This window comes from Neolamprologus brichardi, chromosome 18 (genome assembly GCF_056152115.1).
Source record: "Neolamprologus brichardi isolate AB-2024 chromosome 18, ASM5615211v1, whole genome shotgun sequence".
Taxonomy (NCBI): Eukaryota; Metazoa; Chordata; class Actinopteri; order Cichliformes; family Cichlidae; genus Neolamprologus; species Neolamprologus brichardi.
This window is the reverse complement of record NC_142121.1, coordinates 18,855,867-18,872,568: the sequence shown is the minus strand read 5'-3', so window position 1 is coordinate 18,872,568 and position 16,702 is coordinate 18,855,867. Positions and strand designations below refer to the sequence as shown.

The 16,702-nt window shown below is 39.2% G+C and overlaps 3 protein-coding genes across 23 annotated transcripts in view; 2 read left to right on the top strand and 1 right to left on the bottom strand.

Annotated features, from left to right (window-relative positions):
• The window catches only part of obscnb (obscurin, cytoskeletal calmodulin and titin-interacting RhoGEF b), a 57,900-nt gene extending 54,459 nt beyond the window's left edge, over positions 1-3,441 (top strand). For all 20 annotated transcript variants that reach the window (XM_087832359.1, XM_087832339.1, XM_087832342.1 and 17 more), the window contains one exon: positions 417-3,441. In XM_087832359.1, the coding sequence (XP_087688485.1) occupies positions 417-1,524 (1,108 nt within the window). In that variant the 3' untranslated portion in view covers positions 1,525-3,441. The remainder of the gene's footprint in view (positions 1-416) is intronic.
• guk1a (guanylate kinase 1a) lies at positions 2,976-10,369 on the bottom strand. Its single transcript, XM_006786341.3, has 7 exons — positions 10,066-10,369; positions 6,861-6,974; positions 6,638-6,679; positions 6,239-6,474; positions 5,986-6,070; positions 5,811-5,896; positions 2,976-4,986 (listed from the first exon to the last, which is right to left on the bottom strand). Exons 1-7 carry the CDS (start codon positions 10,091-10,093, stop codon positions 4,954-4,956), a joined length of 624 nt encoding a protein of 207 aa, XP_006786404.1. The 5' UTR covers positions 10,094-10,369; the 3' UTR covers positions 2,976-4,953.
• Positions 10,238-15,836, top strand: c18h1orf35 (chromosome 18 C1orf35 homolog). 2 transcript variants are annotated; one of them, XM_087832361.1, is made up of 9 exons: positions 10,238-10,596; positions 10,749-10,860; positions 12,222-12,372; positions 12,459-12,504; positions 12,602-12,684; positions 13,500-13,572; positions 13,678-13,757; positions 13,991-14,113; positions 14,969-15,836. In XM_087832361.1, the coding sequence occupies exons 2-9, from the start codon at positions 10,764-10,766 to the stop codon at positions 15,222-15,224; spliced, it is 909 nt and encodes a 302-aa protein (XP_087688487.1). In that variant the 5' UTR covers positions 10,238-10,596; positions 10,749-10,763; the 3' UTR covers positions 15,225-15,836. The 2 variants fall into 2 exon arrangements, with proteins under 2 accessions (XP_087688487.1, XP_087688486.1); XM_087832360.1 differs by having other exon boundaries at positions 10,238-10,860.
• Positions 15,837-16,702: the final 866 nt, after the last annotated feature.

Here is a 16,702-nt window from a genome sequence, read left to right as displayed (position 1 = left end):
TACAGTATACTTTAATAAAATAATTTCTATATAATATATATTTTAGGAATCTTTAAGGGGGTTCTTTTAAGATAAAGTTTCACTGCAGTTTTTGGGTTCATGTATCCGTGTAGGTATTGCTTTTATTATTAGATAACATTGCCCATCATAGGGCATTTGGGGTATTTTTCTGTATGTGTGTGTGTGTGTGTTTTCCCCCTCTGGCTCCATGTATGCATTGTGTAGTATTTATAGCCTCGATGCAAAAGGAATCTATCACAAGGATAATGAAAGGGTGGGCTGTTCTCATCAGGGTGCTGTCTACTTCAACTGTCAGCCTAATTACTGCAGCTTATTACTATCATATTATTTTTAAATCCAAGACTCCAAGCAAGGTGGATTTTATTTACATAGGCCTAATGCACTTCTTATTCCAGTGAGGAGACTATAACCACCGTGGTGAAGAATCCTCGAATGAGAAGACACAGATCACCTGGCTTGACTCTTGCTGGTGTCCACCGCTCTGAGACTTCCACCCCCGAGCCTCCTACAGCAAGGACAAGGAGGATGCCCACTCCAAGAAAGACCACTATCCCAACTCTCTATGTTACTGATCCCCAGGGGGCGGAAGCCAGGGGAATAGAGAGCAAGCCCAGGTGGGTTGAAGTAGAAGAGGTCATCGAGTATAAGGTCAATAAGTCTCCCAGGTTGTCCAGGAGGAGAGGTATTTCGCCAGCAGGGTCTGATCGTGCAGGCACACCCTCGAGACCCAAAAGGTCTCCAGTGGAAAACCCAAATGCTAACAATTCCAACAACAAGCTTGTGGAGCAAGCACAAGCCCACCTGCAGGGAGACATCAGCAGCCAGCCGCTCTCCTGGGAGGAAGAGGTGACTGATGCTGCATCTGGGTCTGCTTCTGGGGAGCCGCACGAGCTCTCTTCTGTCCTCGCTACAGCTGGAGAAGATCACGACGACCAGGATGATGAACAAACTGTAATTTTTGAACCCGATGATGAGGAGGATACATCTGCAAGAAAGCAAGAGCCTGTGTTCCTTAAACAAGGAGATCATGTTTTAACCCTTGAGGACTTGGAGGATTACGTCCCAGAGGAAGGAGAGACTTATGGCTCCTCCCACACGCAACACGTTGACGAAAAGCCGTGTGAGATCTCTGTACTTCAGAGAGAGATTGGCGGTTCTACAGTGGGACAGCCGGTGCTTCTCAACGTGGGCCGGCCTGATTCGGTGCCCCGGCAAAGGACTGGCTTCTTTAGTCGGTTCAGGGAGAATCTCTCCAGCAGCCTTTTCTCATCTGCTGTCCCACCGCAGGCCAGGGAGGCTCGGCCCAGGGCGGAGAGGAACGTGCCTATTCAAGTGAGCCATGCAAAGCTGGAAGTGAAGCCTTCTTACTGCTCAGAGGTGCAGAGAGTTGAGGGCAGGCAGCAAAGTTTTAAAACCAAAGTGTCAACTCAGACCTATGGTTACACATCAGTTGGCAATCCTGTCACTCTTCAAATTAGAGATGACCTTTATCAGAACCAGTGAAAAGCAAACATTTAATTTGGCATCACAAACCCTCTTAGTCTTAAATAGGGACATTCACTATACATGAAAATACAGATCGTAACCTGAGCAACATTTACTGCATTTGACAAACCATTCCATTTTTAGTCGCTTACAGATGAGATGGAAACTATAGGGATAATGGTTTCACTGTAGGCAGGTTTCAGTCTGATGCTGTTCTGCTATGAAACATATACATGTTGTGTGATGTACAATATGCATGATGGGCAGAAGCTAAGAAAGGTCTGACATTTACTGATTAAAACCTTCATATCTAATGGTGAGTTGAAGTCTTTAAATAAAAGAAATGTTTTTTGGTTATACATACAGTGATTGACAAATTTATGAGACTGCCACCCCCAGTGTAAGGTTTATGTCACAGCTTCCTAAATTAACCGTACTGGTGATTACCAAAATCAGTTTTATGTTTCTGTGATGGTGAATCCACTGGCATGCCATATTACAGTTATTTACTCGCATGATTGTTATAATTAATTTGTGACTGAGAAGAAATCTAGTGTCTATTTTTTACTGGTCTTTATTGGGTATGAAATGCATTTTTGAGAGATAACAAATTACAGTGATGTTTAACAGTGTACCTACGCTGAATGATCAGCTTTACTCCCCAGTATTAACTGATCCAGATGTAATCCTTAGTCCATTGCAACATACATGAATAGGATTTTTTCAGGTTTTACTTTGGTACCATTCAGGTCATGCTATGGCACTTTGGATTCCTGGAGCTGGAAATATTGGGAGGTAATGAGATGCATGTTTCAAGTAAGCAACACTGAATATAAAAGTAGTGTAAACTTGGGGACTGTTGTGTTTCAGGACCTGTTAGTTAATCAAATTGGAGAATCACAAGTCTCTACTACATTATTTTGTGGTGTTGTGAATGATTCCTTAGTGAGCAGTTTATAAACGTGACATTTGTGCGAGCAAATCATTTGGTAGGTGAACAGATGCCTGTTTCCAAGTTCCTACCATCAACTAACTGAATTTTTTACTCAACTTTTTTGGCATTTGTGTCTGCTAGTGCAGTGAAACAGCCTGTAAACTCAGGCTGTTACAGGGATATTCCTATGCAAGTGACAAATATGTAGATGAGTGACTGCATGTATTTGCTTCTCCAAGACAGATGTGTTTCTCTAGAATAACCAGTTGTCATCCTATATTTGATTGAGCGCAGATGTTTATGCAAAGTACTTCAGCTGACATAATTTACTAACTTTTTAGTGCAATTTAAAAGTAACTAGAGTAACTTCCTAATTAAACATGTGTGGTGTTTGTGTTGATCAAAAGGTGTCTGTTAAAAGGATGATTTTATGTAATAATTTTAAATCACAAACTGATTGTACTTGCTTGTACTGTACATGTGTAGTTTTGGACAAAACATGGTTGAGTACAACGTGTTCAATTGAATAAAAGTACTGCAAATACGCCACATAATTAGCTTCTGTAGTAATTTCTTTATATAGCACAAATTCGGCATTGTTGTATGGTAACATTTACTGATGTTTCAACATGAAAGTCATAGTGCTGAGTACATGTTTACAACAAGCACATTCCTATAACAGCTAGTTTGGTTTTAAAGAGGCCTTCGTGCATTTGTTCAGCATGATGTAACATTTGTGAGACTTGAATTTAAATAGTAGCATCAGGAACATAAAGTACTCTGAGCAAAGGAATGAATGTTACAAGGTACAGGAATATAACGATTTAGGCATAATTCACTATCCAATCTAAAAAGGAAAATTTTAAAATATTTACTGTTTTCTCAATTCTAAGCAATAAAAAAAGCAACAAATTCGCTGTCATTTTACTGTACAGCTAAAACTGAAAACTGAAACTTACACAATATAAAGTTTTCACAAATGTACAACATTAAATAAACACGTGTTATAAAAGAATACAATGTAGTTGTACTGTTTCTAACTCTGTGATGGGATTCAATTCTACATGAGCACAGCAGTATTTATAGTTTTCCAGCAAACAAAGTGTGAGGAACCAGGACATTACCTGCCAAGTTATATAACATAATAAAAACATAAAGCGTTTACCAACTCTGGAATAATGTTACTGTTTCAAAGGTATAGCTGACTTGTATGTATCCCCTAAAAGTAAAGAGTCACCACATGTTCCTGATAGGCTTGGGCAATATAGAGTCTTTCATACCTTCCTCACAATTCAGCAAGTATACAATTACACTTATGTAAATAAACTAGAAGGTGATGATGACAGATGGCAATTCAGGTAGGAGGGTGAGAGATTAGCTGGCTGAATGCTTAATCTCTCTCACCCTCGCTAGCTGGCACCAGAAATATTAGTTTATGAAACTCACGAACATTATAAGAACACAACACTGGTTCACGATTAGGTTAAGCAGCTATCTGCCAAATTAAAAATAAAATAAAATCAGCTTTCCTGATTATTTTGATCTTGACAATGAACAGTTGTGTCAGAATAAATGGCTTAACTACACAGCCAGAGCGTAGCAACACTACTCAGTACAGGCAGGTGGTGCTCATTTTGAACTATGACAATCTTTAGGCGTAAATCTTTCAAAGCAAACTGTTTATCTTCAGGGAGATGAGACTAAACTCGAAATCCACCCCAACATTTGCAACTGCCATGTTTCATAGCTCACTCAGTGAGTGACGAGTGCTGTGCGCTACAATATGACCTAAATACATCACATAAGTATAACACAAAGGAGTGTCTGTATTTTTAACAGTACAGAAAGTACTCTGTCTAAAAAAAAAAATAGCCTGGTACGACACGATACTAAGATACTGCCCAAACCTACTTACCAAATTTTAAAGGGGGGCCCGAGTGCTGGTTTTAATCTCTAACTCTGACCATCACTTGTGTATTTCACTGCATCTAAGACATTAAACATCAACACAGTGTAGCTGGTTGCAAAAGACGGAAAGAAACCCCGCCCCCCTCAAAAGAAACTAATCCTTGAAAACCCAGTCTGTCCAGATGATGCAATGAATCATACTTCTGCAAAAGAATTACGGTTGCACACAGTATTTTCTGTCTGCATCAAATTGTTCCCGCTTATCATGCCAGTTGTACTTCAAGTAAGAGTTCTCAGAGTGTCTCCTCTTCAGTGTAAAAATAAAAATGTGAAAAGCACTTTGTCTGTAAAAACAAATTAAATAAAAATGTCCCACTTTACACTAAGTTATTTATTAGTAACTACTTCTAAACAAAAGCTGTTTGTATATCTGCTGAAGGAAATTGTCCTAGTTTCAAAGACCACTATCTGAGGGAATGTACAAGAGTGGAAAAGTGTGTGTCGGTGGAGTGGCTGAACGATGACCATGATGCTGCTTTCTCCTATGTGGATGTTGCTTTCTCCTATGTGGATGCTGCTTTCTCCTATGTGGATGCTGCTTTCTCCTATGAGGACACTTTCTTGACCTTATCAATTTCCTGCAGGAAAAAAAAAGGTTTTATAATTAGTCAGGGAACACATCGATCTGTGGCAAGAAACTAAGAACAGACTAAGAACATGAAAGCAAGCCTATGCAACGTTTGCTGAACAGTAATCACTCTGGCTGCAAGTAGTTTTTTTACAGGATGTGGTCCAAATATTTTTCTTATCCATAACCTACCAGTTATAACGGACGAAAACCTTTTGAGCTAACGGGATTCAGTAAAGGTTTATTCTTCATCAACTTTTAGTAACATCTTTCTGACAAACATCTAAGATTAAATGCATTTTACACAAGTCCATCTAGTACAGAGGGCTTACTATAAATTTAAAACCTCTCTGAAATGATTGAAACCTGTAATGACTGCAGTCATTCTCAATTTGATTAGATTGCCATCAGATTCATAAAGTTCGGACAGAATTTTTGTTTCAGAGGTTCCATGAGGTCCTGGTGGACTGAATGTGAACAGTTAATATCAAATTTCTGTTTAATGTGAATTTCTTTGTATGCAGATGGCAACAGATTTGCACTTTTCACCTGTTTGTTACAAAAATTGCATGCACTTGCTGATATGCCCCTATTCAACTGCAGACCATCTCCGTCTTATTGCTGTTTATAAATCACAGTTTTGTTGTTTTGAAGACAGAGTAAATATCCCTATTTGGATGTTTAGTTTAGAATAAAATACATTGAATAATTAAAAGTGTTCCTGGCATAACATTTAAAGTTAATGTTAAAACTTTAATTGCCAAACTTTAAACTGACAGATTGCAAAAAACAAAAAAATAAATAAAAAGTGTGTGTTGTGAAATCGTAACTCACCTCCTTAAGAGTGTATTTCAACTTCGCATAAGCATCGTCCAAATTATCATTGATGATTATAACATCAAATGCACCAGGTTCTTTGCCTAGAAAGAGATCCATTCATGGTCGGTTATGACGTGCAGATTTATAGTTTGTAACTTTGATCTGTTGAGAGCAAATCACAGCTACTTACTAAACTCCATCTCGATTTTGGCTGTCTGTAAACGCTTTTGGAGGCTCTCCTCCGACTCTGTTTTTCTGCCTCTTAGACGCTTTTCCTGAAGCAAGAGAACAGGTTCAACCTACAGAAGCTATTCAGAAGCCAAAACCTGTTTTACCTGATCCCTGTGATGCAAATTTAACTGGTGATAACACCCACTTGTTTGGTGGCAAAAATGGGAAACTACAGACACATGCTGTGCACACTTCAAATCTTATGTGCTTACCAGAATTTCCATGGATGGTGGCTGGATGGAAATGAACATTGGATTGAGGTCTGTCTTTTTGATGTTCTTCACACCCTGCATATCAATGTCTAATAAACAGATGAGGTTCTTGGATTGGACCTCTTGGACAGCTGCTTTACTTGTCCCATACAGGTTCCCGGAAAACTCTGCACTCTCAATAAAATCGCCATTGTCGATGCCTGACTGCATCACATCCCGCGTAACATAATGATAATCTGAAACCCAGCAGGGAAGAAGAAGAAGGAGAAGAAGAAGAAGAAGAAGAAGAAGAAGAAGAAGAAGAAAGTACACAAAAAAGGACAATTGAGAAAAAATCCAACTGTTTAATCAGCCTGCTTTCAGGTTCATTGGTTGTGAAAGAGCAGTGACATGCCGTACCTATGCCGTTCTGTTCTCCAGGTCGGGGTTTTCTTGTTGTATCTGAGAATGGAAAAGACACTTCTGTCACACTAGAGTTTAAAAATCTGGCGCTGCAACAATTTGTTACTCGCTTAGGGAAAAAATAAAAGCTTTACTCATGACTAACAAACCTCAACAGCAAAATAATAAATATTAAAAGTAATGTGAAATTCTTTACAGGGACATAGACAGACACACTTACGTGAGATGCTGAAGCCAAAGACACCTTCATATTCCTTCATGAGCTTCTTCAGCAGAGTGCTCTTTCCCACCCCTGATGGGCCACTACACACCACGGGCCTGGGTCCAGCCATAACTGAAATAACAGCGGAAAAGAAGAGTGTAGTTTGTTATAGGAAACAAACGGGCGAGGCTGCAGAGCAAATCTGTAACCACACAATATGAGTCATCACTGGAACAACATTACTCTGTGCAGTCACAAGGGTTTTTTCTTCTTTTGTTAGTAAAAGGCAAGTAAAGAGAAGCCTCGGCGAAGTGAGGGACACACCATAAAATGCTAAGCCAGCAATGTTTAAAAAAAACCCTCATGATGAGAGCAAAACAGCCCTCAGGAGAGCTAAAGCAATCAACTGGTAAGCAAGCTGTGACGTTACCATAGTGCTGTCGAGGAACAACTACTAATTGAAGCACCCAACTCCGGTTGGGAGTGTCAGAAAGAAAAGGAAATTATCTTAAATTTAATTAACAGATATTTTTATTTACTCAAACTACACCTTCATCAGCCTTCAAACTAAAATCTGCAAACAATCTTGTGAGCAGGCAGTCAGAGTTCTTTGTTTCTCTACATCTGTCTTTTTCTTCCCTGTTACATCACATTTCTTTTATTACAAATTGCTTGACTATCAACCAAAAGTAAAGAATTAAGCAATGAGTGTCACGTTCCTCCTTACCCCCTTACCTCAAAAAACACAGAGCTGACGCAGACAGGAAAATCAAGTCAACAGGAAGGGAACGATTGTGTGTCTGCAGATTGTGTTTAAAAGCAGATGGGTGGAGAGACGGGGAGTGGGCAGGGCCAATTTTACTGCACTAGTTTTTTTTAAGTTCCATCTTATGATTCAGTTTAAATATCTTATTACTTGTTAGTGACTTGCTATAATGCAGCCATGTATGCATTTTGGTTTCAGCCCTAATGCTCAAACAACCTCTCATTAAAAGACACCCAAAGTGTCTTGAAAAAACACTGAACCTAGTAAAGAAGATAACACAGCATAATAAAAGGCATTAAAACACTAGTTTTAACTACACTACTACGCCAAGGTGAGGTGTCGGACGGGTCTGCAATTAATCCAAAAATGAGGTTTTCTGTCACATGATTCATGCACTGAATCCCAATAAAGTCTAAGCAATCTTTTAAAATGAAAGCAAAAGTAAACTGATCTGCATGTTGGGATGCTCGTGTGATCTTTTAAGAGCAGAGAATAAAATTCACATTATTATGAGGTTTCTGATTTCCAAGCAGTTTTCCTCCATCATTTTTTGAATGCTTCCCATAAACAGAATAATGGCTAATAAAAGGATGTAGGAGTTCCTTTTGCAAAAACTGGATTCTTTAAACAAATTTATAGGATTTTAATTTAATATTTGATTATTCAATCCAGCAGGGCTGGACTGAGACTGTAAATCATGCAAAGCTACTCAAGCGGAGTCCGAGTATGAAATTATCAAGCTGTAAAGAGCATAGCGTGCACCCTTTAAGTAAGAACACAAGACACTAAAATAATTAACTGCAACCTACCAGCACAACATCGAAAGGCAATTTTTCCTCCCACATAAAGTCATACCCACAGAACACCTTTCCTACATAAACTGAGAGGAAATGAGAGCCATGTGAGTTTATAATCAACACACAGCATTTACTGGAAGCTGCATGGCGCCTGACTTTAACCATGTGCACTAAATTGCATGTAATGCAATCATTTACTGAAGCGCAATTTGAAAATCACATGCAATGTTGCATTTTTAAAGTCAGAGACAATCCGCTTCATGTTCAGTGTTAACGTTACAAGAAATAAAAATCTGGATATTTTTCTTTAAAGAAAGTTTATGCAGCCTCCTTTTAAGCAAATATTTCTTGATATTTTGCATATTTGGTTCTTATATGGGCTTAAAAAGACATTATAATAATATCCCTGGTCTCTGGAATTTTTCTAAAAACCCCCAAAACAAAACAAAAATGATTATGTCAATACAAACCACCTTGAGGTAACTGCTGTTGTTATTTGGTGCTATATAATTAAAACTGAATTGAAAAAAAAATCTAATTGATGTCTAATTGAACTGGGAAAATGTAGCTGGGAAAATAAGTTACAAAGCTTTGGTCCATCTTGTAACAATCCTGTAATACCACGCACAGGATGTTGGGTGAACAGATACAACAAACTAAACGTGGGGAAAAACAATGACGGGAGGTAGTCAAATAGATTAGTGCAGCTTTTCCAAATCTCTTACTAAGTAAACACAATAAGGATAAAAGGCAGCTAAAGTTCGCTTTTGCACCACGTGAAAGCTTTTATATACACTACTGTATCTTCTCTAAGTTCAGCTTCTATTCTGTCTGGTAACAGTCTGCCAGTTTCTGTAGGGATCCACAAATTGGTATGCATTTTTCTCAGCAGTTTTTAGGCGATTATGACACAGACAATTTAGCTGCTGCTTCGTTTTCTCTATAGTATTTTCCATTATAGCTTTTTTTTTTGGGGGGGGGGGGGGGGGGGGGGTAAATTTGTAATTTTCGCTGATGGGCCCAACATTAGATGGTTTACTTAATTTGACTGTAATAAGAAGCCTGCCCTTCATATTTACTGGGTAAGACCAAGAGTTTAGAAAAGTGTGTGCCCTGCAGACCCAGCCAAAATGTGGGACACTGTCTCAAGATGTGTGAAAGGCAGGAGAACAAAAGAGGGGACATCTGGCCGCCCTAACAGTATGTAACATCAAGATAACAGTGGCTTTATTCTAATCAGGAGGACAAACAGTTCGTATCTTTTTCACATAGTGAGGCCTCGTCATCTGTTTCTCATATGCATTTGATGTTAATATATAGCACACAGGAACTGCAAAGTCTGTATGTTATAGTCATATAAAAACTGACATTATTGTAACAAGAAGTTAAAGTTGTTGGAAGTGAAATGGGGATTTAAAATAGGCTTAAATGCACTTCTTCCATTATTCCATGCCTGAATGACACTTCCTAAACCAGACTTGCCAACAATTAAACCACGGGTAACATTGCGCCAGCCATGTTAATTTAAAACACTCTGGTAAACACATGAACCATCTTCTTCTCTTATGGGACTCCAGGAATGAATGGCACGCTCAGATATCGTGATACAACACGCAATTTGGAGAGAGCAGAAAACCCCACCAAATGTCCTCATTCCTACCTGAAAATAGCCTGGAAAAATGTCTCATTATGGGACAGGAATAGAGTTAATCCACAACTTAAAGCACCGTCTCCTGCGTGTCTTCTCCCTCCCTTGCTGTGCTCCGAGTCTTCACCGCGAGAGCCATTAAAGATACCCGTGCTGCCTACGTCATCACCACAGGCCAAAACACCAACAAGTGACGTTACGAGCGTCAAGAATGCGCGCGCGAGAATGCTGAAAAAGCAGGGCTTTTAGCAACATTAGCCAAACAAATAATGACGAAGACGCTGATATTTTAAAGCTATTATTATTGTGAATGTATGTATGCTTTCAACTGGAATCAGGCAGCTTCTTCAAAAGCGGCAATACCGACATGTGCGCGGGCTGGCAGTAACAACTATAACCTAAAGACGCATATTAACGATTTTAAGCTAACTAGCGTTTAAACAAACTATTTCCCCTGCGCTCCGCGGAGACTTGGGGAAACTGGAAGCAGTGCCTCTAGGCAAAGGAAGCATTACCACTAAGAAGCAAGCCTCTCACCAACAGGTCCTACTAACCATAGGGAATTTAAACTTACCACAAAAACTCCCTGGATGAGTGTTAGCTGAAGGCCTAGCCGGTCGTGCGGGTCATGTGCTAACGTGGCTAAAAGTTAGCTCTTCGCGTTAACAAGACATTGTTTTTGCCTTAACTTTTAGAGATACCCTACTAAAATGTTCGGTTCCTCGAGATCTGGAGGTGTACGGGGAGGTCAGGACCAGTTCAACTGGAATGAAGTGAAAGTCGACAAACACAGAGAAAACTATCTCGGTAAGTACAGGAGATGGTAGCCATCTGTCTGCTATCAGCAGCAACCAGATGCGGTGCTGCTCATATCGCTTTAACTGAGCTCTTAAACTACACACACCACGGCCTCACATGCAACTCTCCCATACCTTTTGTTGTCGTTTCCCTCATTACACGAAGTCTGGATGGGTCTAATGGCTCGGTTTTCGCCTTGTCTTTCAGTCTACACAAAGCAAGTCCTAGCTTTCATTGCTCCCACCCCTGAGCACAGACACGTAGTCTCTCCGTTATGTGAGCCTACACAGTTGCCAGCATGCCCAGCAAACCAACAGCAGCTAGCCTACATAGCGGCCACCACTGATGAAAAATAGGACTCCCAAAAGTAACCCTACTTAAATTGTTCAGGAACGTGCATTTTAAAAAGCACTCATGGAAAAACATCATATTAATATTATTGTACAGTAAGGTCCTCATTATACATGATGTTAGCAGCAGATATTAAAATGTATTGTTTCAACACGTGACTGTGGAGGGGAGGATGCTAATAGAAAGATTAAAAAAAGTATTTTTTCTTTTAAGTTGTACATAAAAAGGAAACTAAAAAAAAAGAGACAATACTAACAATACCATACCAGCATCATCTTTGCCACGACTAATGAATAAGTCATTTTAGTGTGGGCCCCCTAAAACCCAATAAAGTTTGTGTTTGTGCACATTTTTTGTACACACACAATTATCGTGTGTACACAAGACATTTTTTTAAATTGACTTTACCCTGCTATACATACTGTAAATAATTTCAAAACAAAAATGCACAATTCTTGACTATTTGGGGAAAAAAATGTTGACACCATTTGGATTTCTGTAACACAGACTTCATTCAGTGTTATGCTATGGCCCAAAACATAAACCTTTCACAATAAAGCTCAAGATCCTGTTGATACTTTTCAAAATAAACTGAATCTCATGAAAGAGTATGCAGAGTATTTACTGATGAGAAGCAAAAAAGAGCCGTCAGGTGCAACTCAAACGTTAGAACAGGCTTTAACCTGCAGCTCGCCGTGTAATAAATACGTGTAACAAAGAAAACGACGGCCGTTACAACCTATGTCTAAAAATGTGTAGTTTCATGCATCGGTAAAACACTCGACTCCAGATACACAACGCCCAGCTAGAAACACTTCAGCTACCCGAGATTCACAGAATTTACAGAAAATGATAAATTTTTGTGATTTATATCGTTATCGGACGATAGATGTTTTATATCGGGATATGAGATTTTGGTCATATCGCACAGCCCTACTTAAGAATGAAAAGGAAATTATCATACATCATATTCTGGAATCGTCATCTTTATCACGTGTCATCACTCCCTCTGTTTCCAGGTAACTCGTTGATGGCACCAGTGGGGCGATGGCAAAAAGGCAAAGATCTGACATGGTATGCAAAGGACAAAAAGGGTGGTGCACCTTTGTCCAGGGAGGAGGAACTTGCTGCTGTCAAGGCAGCAGAGGAAGAAGCGTTGATGGCTGCACTGTATGTACAACTTCCCATAAAAGAGATAAAACGGGAAGTTTAAACTGACCAGTTCAGTAATTTCTCATTTTCCATTATCAATTTAGAGGGCACAAGAATATAAAGAGACAACCGACTGGTCTAACCAAAGAGGTGTGTGACTTAAATTATGAATGATTTAAAAAAAAAAAAAATCTGCTATTGTTCAAAAGCTTAGTGATGTGAATTTTTATTTGACTTTCTATGGCAGGACCTTGTAGAGGTTTGCAGGAGGGACGAGGCTGATGGCGATGAGAGAAATGTTGACCGTGTTTCTGGTTTAGGAAGCTCCAGGTGACTTCTTTTTATGTTTGCTTTTTCCACATGAAACAGTGATGTTTAAAGGTGCTTTATTTTTGGAGTAAAATAAATAAATATAGAAAAGCAACAACATAAAAATAAATGAACATTTGTTAAAAGGACAGTATGCATCACTAAGGTGAAGGTAGAACCTGAAGGTGAAGGTAGTTTAATCTTTATCAGGGACTCTTGTTTTAAATTAACCATACACTCACTGGTCACTTTATTAGGTACCCACTTGCTAGTTTGTTGGGGGGTTATTAGGGTTCAACGCCATTTTGCCTTCAGAAATACTTTAATTCTTCGTGTTATAGGTTCAACAAGATGCTGGAAACATTCCTCAGAGATTTTGGTCTATATTGGCATGATAGTACCTCACTGGATATCTTATGTTTTAAGTTAAAAAAAAAAAAAAACCCAAAACAAACTATTCTCTGTAAACGCTAGAGATTGTTGTGTTGGAAAATCCCAGTATATCAGGAGTTTCTGAAAAACTCAGACCAGCCCGTCTGGGACCAACACCAATGCCTTGCTCAGTGTCACTTTTCTTCACCAATCTGATGCTCAGTTTAAATTTCAGCACGTTTTCTTAAACATGTCTACACATCTAAATGCACTGAGTTGTTACCTTGTGACAGGTTGATTAGATATTTGTTGAACGGGCGTACCTAGCAAAGTGGCCAGTTAGTGTATTTGATAATTCAGCAAAAATGTAAACTGTCATCATGGAAAAAGTGGTGTCAAAAGAGCTTTTCTCAATGTTTTGATTCTAAAGTGTCTTATTGTGTTTTCAATGTTTCCTTCTGCAGTGCAGGGTCTCGGAGAATGGTCCTGTCCCAAAAAGAAAAGGAGGTTGCTAAAATGGGCTTGCCGGTTTTTACAGTAAGATTGTGTTATTACCTTTTTTGGGGTAGTGGTGCTTAGACATTACTCTGCTTTGAGGCATTTTACACTCTGTGCAAAAATTAAGAAATGCTTTTTGTCCAGCACGTCAGGACTGAAGGTCATACAGAAGCTTCAGCAGCAAAAACAAATGAGAGTGCAGTAAAACAGGTGGAGGAACAGAGGTGAGACTGGATAATTACTACTTGTAAAATGTTTCAGACACACAAACTTTTTGATTTACTGGACAAAATCTGACCCTGTGTCCAGTTTCTTAAGTTTTCTTTTAATAATAGCCAGTGAACAAATGAATGAGAATGCATAAATATAACAATACTGATAATAATACATTTGAAATTAAAAAATAATGTAATTTGTTGAAATGTAATCTTCACTACTTTCATTTCCCTCTCTGAAGGCATGACAGTAATAAGAAAAACAAAGAAAAAAAGAACAAAAAGGAGAAAAAGAAAAAGGAAAAAAAGAAAAAACGAAAAAGGAGAGACTCATCCTCCTCCGATTCTGAGGACAACAGGAAGAGGTTGGTTTATTTCTGCATTTAACATTTTTCAGCATGAGTCTGGACCAAACTCAAAATATGTTTTTAGAATCGTGTTTGTAAAGACGGGGGCTGTGGAGGTAGATCAATCCCTGGCTGCTCCCACTTCTAATTGGAAGTATCTTTGGGCAAAGAACGCCAGTCTGCCCTCAATGCATCCATTGGAATGTGAGCGTGTGCGTATTAGGTTAAAAGTGCTTAGGCATGAAAAAAAAAAGCACTTCCTCAAGTAGGTGTGTAGGTGAACGAGTTTTACATTAAGAAAGCAAAAGAAGTGCGTATTCTCGGATTATCCTGGAATATGTGCTTCTTTTGCGGTGGAGGAACACCAAAGTATTTGCTTACGGAGCTTGCTTCTTTGACATCTTTAAGAGTTCTAAACAAATGTCTGTCTTCCTCGAGAACATCTTATGTACGCAAACGTGCGTTACAACTTCTTATCTGGTGCGCATCTTTTATTTTGATAGCGAACCACTTATGTGCAGCCCTGTTTATATTTTTAAATTACATTGCAGTCTTTTTGTTGGGAGCCAAATTGTTGTGTCAGCACTAGAGGGCAGTGAGGCACTGTCTTACATACAACAACTTCACTTGTTGTCTTATATATGGGGTGCATGCGTCACAAGACTTTCTTTATATTTCAATTGAAGAGGCAGATTAAACATTGTTATTTATATGCTTCAGTAACTTGTGCGATAGGAAAAGAATAACAATAAACTTGAACACAATTTTATCAAACAAAAAAACAGCCAGTTATTTCCACTTGCAGGTGCCGTTTATTCTTCCATACCCTCACAGCATTAATCCCAACACTATTTGTTTCCTTGTACTTTTTAGGCACAGAAAGGACCACCATCATCATAATCCATCATACGTTAGTCAGAGCGGAGCCAGACCCCATGACAGCCACTCAAGGGGGGGAGCAAAGGCCGAGCAACAGCGCTCCAACCCCCATCATCGAAGGCAGCGGCACGACACAGACTCCTCTGATGGAGGATCTCCTGTCCCTCGCAACCCTGCCAGCCACAAGAAGGCCCCTGCTGGTGCTACACAAAGCCACAGGCGGCGCCATGACACAGACTCGGACGACTAATGTCGTGCCCACCCCCACCCCCGATTCAAACATGCATAATGTGGACAGAGTGCTCTACAGCAGTTTGACAGACCCTCAAGACCTTATTTACTTGAACAGCCAAACAGACTGTGGATGGACTCTAATCAGTGTAACAGACTTTAGCCTCAGGTTTTAACTTCTTCATTCAGAAGGTTGCTCATGTGACACTGGTGTTTTGGTTTGACAGTTTTTGATCACGTTGAGTTATTTAATCATCAAATATCAAGTACTCTGTATTGCTTTAAGCTTTGTATTTTGGGTTTTTTATCTTGGATAAATATAGAAACTTTTTTTCCAAAGCAAGTGGAATGATTTTCTTCCTTGTCCTCAAAGCTTTTATTTAACATTAGTTCAACCCTTCTCATTGTTACTGCAAGCACACACAATAATCCCTCATGGAAATTCTTATATGACCCTGTCATGACATGACTCATTCAGTTATTTACATGAACGTCTTTTTTTTTTGTTTTAAGGTTACCATAAAGACATGGTGCAACTGGCACTTTTTGCACAGGAATGTTGCTTCAAGGGCTTGCTGCCAAAGAAGCCTTCTACGATTATAATCAAACTTGTAAAAGAGTGTATGTTAATACAGTGGGGCAAAAAAGTATTTAGTCAGCCACCGATTGTGCAAGTTCCCCCACTTAAAATGATGACAGAGGTCAGTAATTTGCACCAGAGGTACACTTCAACTGTGAGAGACAGAATGTGAAAAAAAAATCCATGAATTCACATGGTAGGTGCCATTCATACAGGTAACGAGTGGGGGACAGAAAAGCTTCTTACAGAAGACGTTACAGGTCTGTGAGAGCCAGGGATTTTCCTTGTTTGAGGTGACCAAATACTTATTTTCCACCCTGATTTACGAATAAATTCTTTACAAATCCTACCATGTGAATTCATGGATTTTTTTTTTTTCACATTCTGTCTCTCACAGTTGAAGTGTACCTCTGGTGCAAATTACTGACCTCTGTCATCATTTTAAGTGGGGGAACTTGCACAATCGGTGGCTGACTAAATACTTTTTTGCCCCACTGTAAGTATTTCTTTTCTTGAATCTAAGCATGTAGTTTTGGTGCCTAACCCAACAGTGACAGGGAGAAAAAAACCCATATCAAAACAAATAAAATGCATAGACTTGAACCCCATTCTTTTGAGTGAAAGTTCTATTCCAGCCGTTCACCTGACTGCCTAAGCACTTGCTGGCAAAAATCCCTCAACACAAACTTCTATTGGTTACATTTTCATATTGGAAAACCTAAACATTCGCTCCTTTAAGATGCTTCTTGACACCTTTTTTTTCCCTATCTATACATCTCCGTCTCATCCTACTACTCAGACACTGGCCATTTTCCTTTCTAAGTAATCCCTCGTCATTCTAGGTTCAGCTCCGACTGGTGCGATACCATTGGAATGCTCTTTACTGGTCATAATAGAGTAGTGTTTGCATTTGCCTT

Bases quoted from the DNA above. Each gene is read 5' to 3' on its own strand.
- guk1a (XM_006786341.3), bottom strand. From the start codon at position 10,093: ATGAGACATTTTTCCAGGCTATTTTCAG. The intron at 6,680-6,860 runs GTAAGTGTGTCT...TTCCATTCTCAG, and splicing joins CTTTGGCTTCAGCATCTCAC to ATACAACAAGAAAACCCCGA. The intron at 6,071-6,238 runs GTAAGCACATAA...CTCTTGCTTCAG, and splicing joins CACCATCCATGGAAATTCTG to GAAAAGCGTCTAAGAGGCAG.
- c18h1orf35 (XM_087832361.1), top strand. From the start codon at position 10,764: ATGTTCGGTTCCTCGAGATCTGGAGGTGTACGGGGAGGTCAGGACCAG. The intron at 12,685-13,499 runs GTGACTTCTTTT...TTCCTTCTGCAG, and splicing joins TCTGGTTTAGGAAGCTCCAG to TGCAGGGTCTCGGAGAATGG. The intron at 14,114-14,968 runs GTTGGTTTATTT...TGTACTTTTTAG, and splicing joins TCTGAGGACAACAGGAAGAG to GCACAGAAAGGACCACCATC.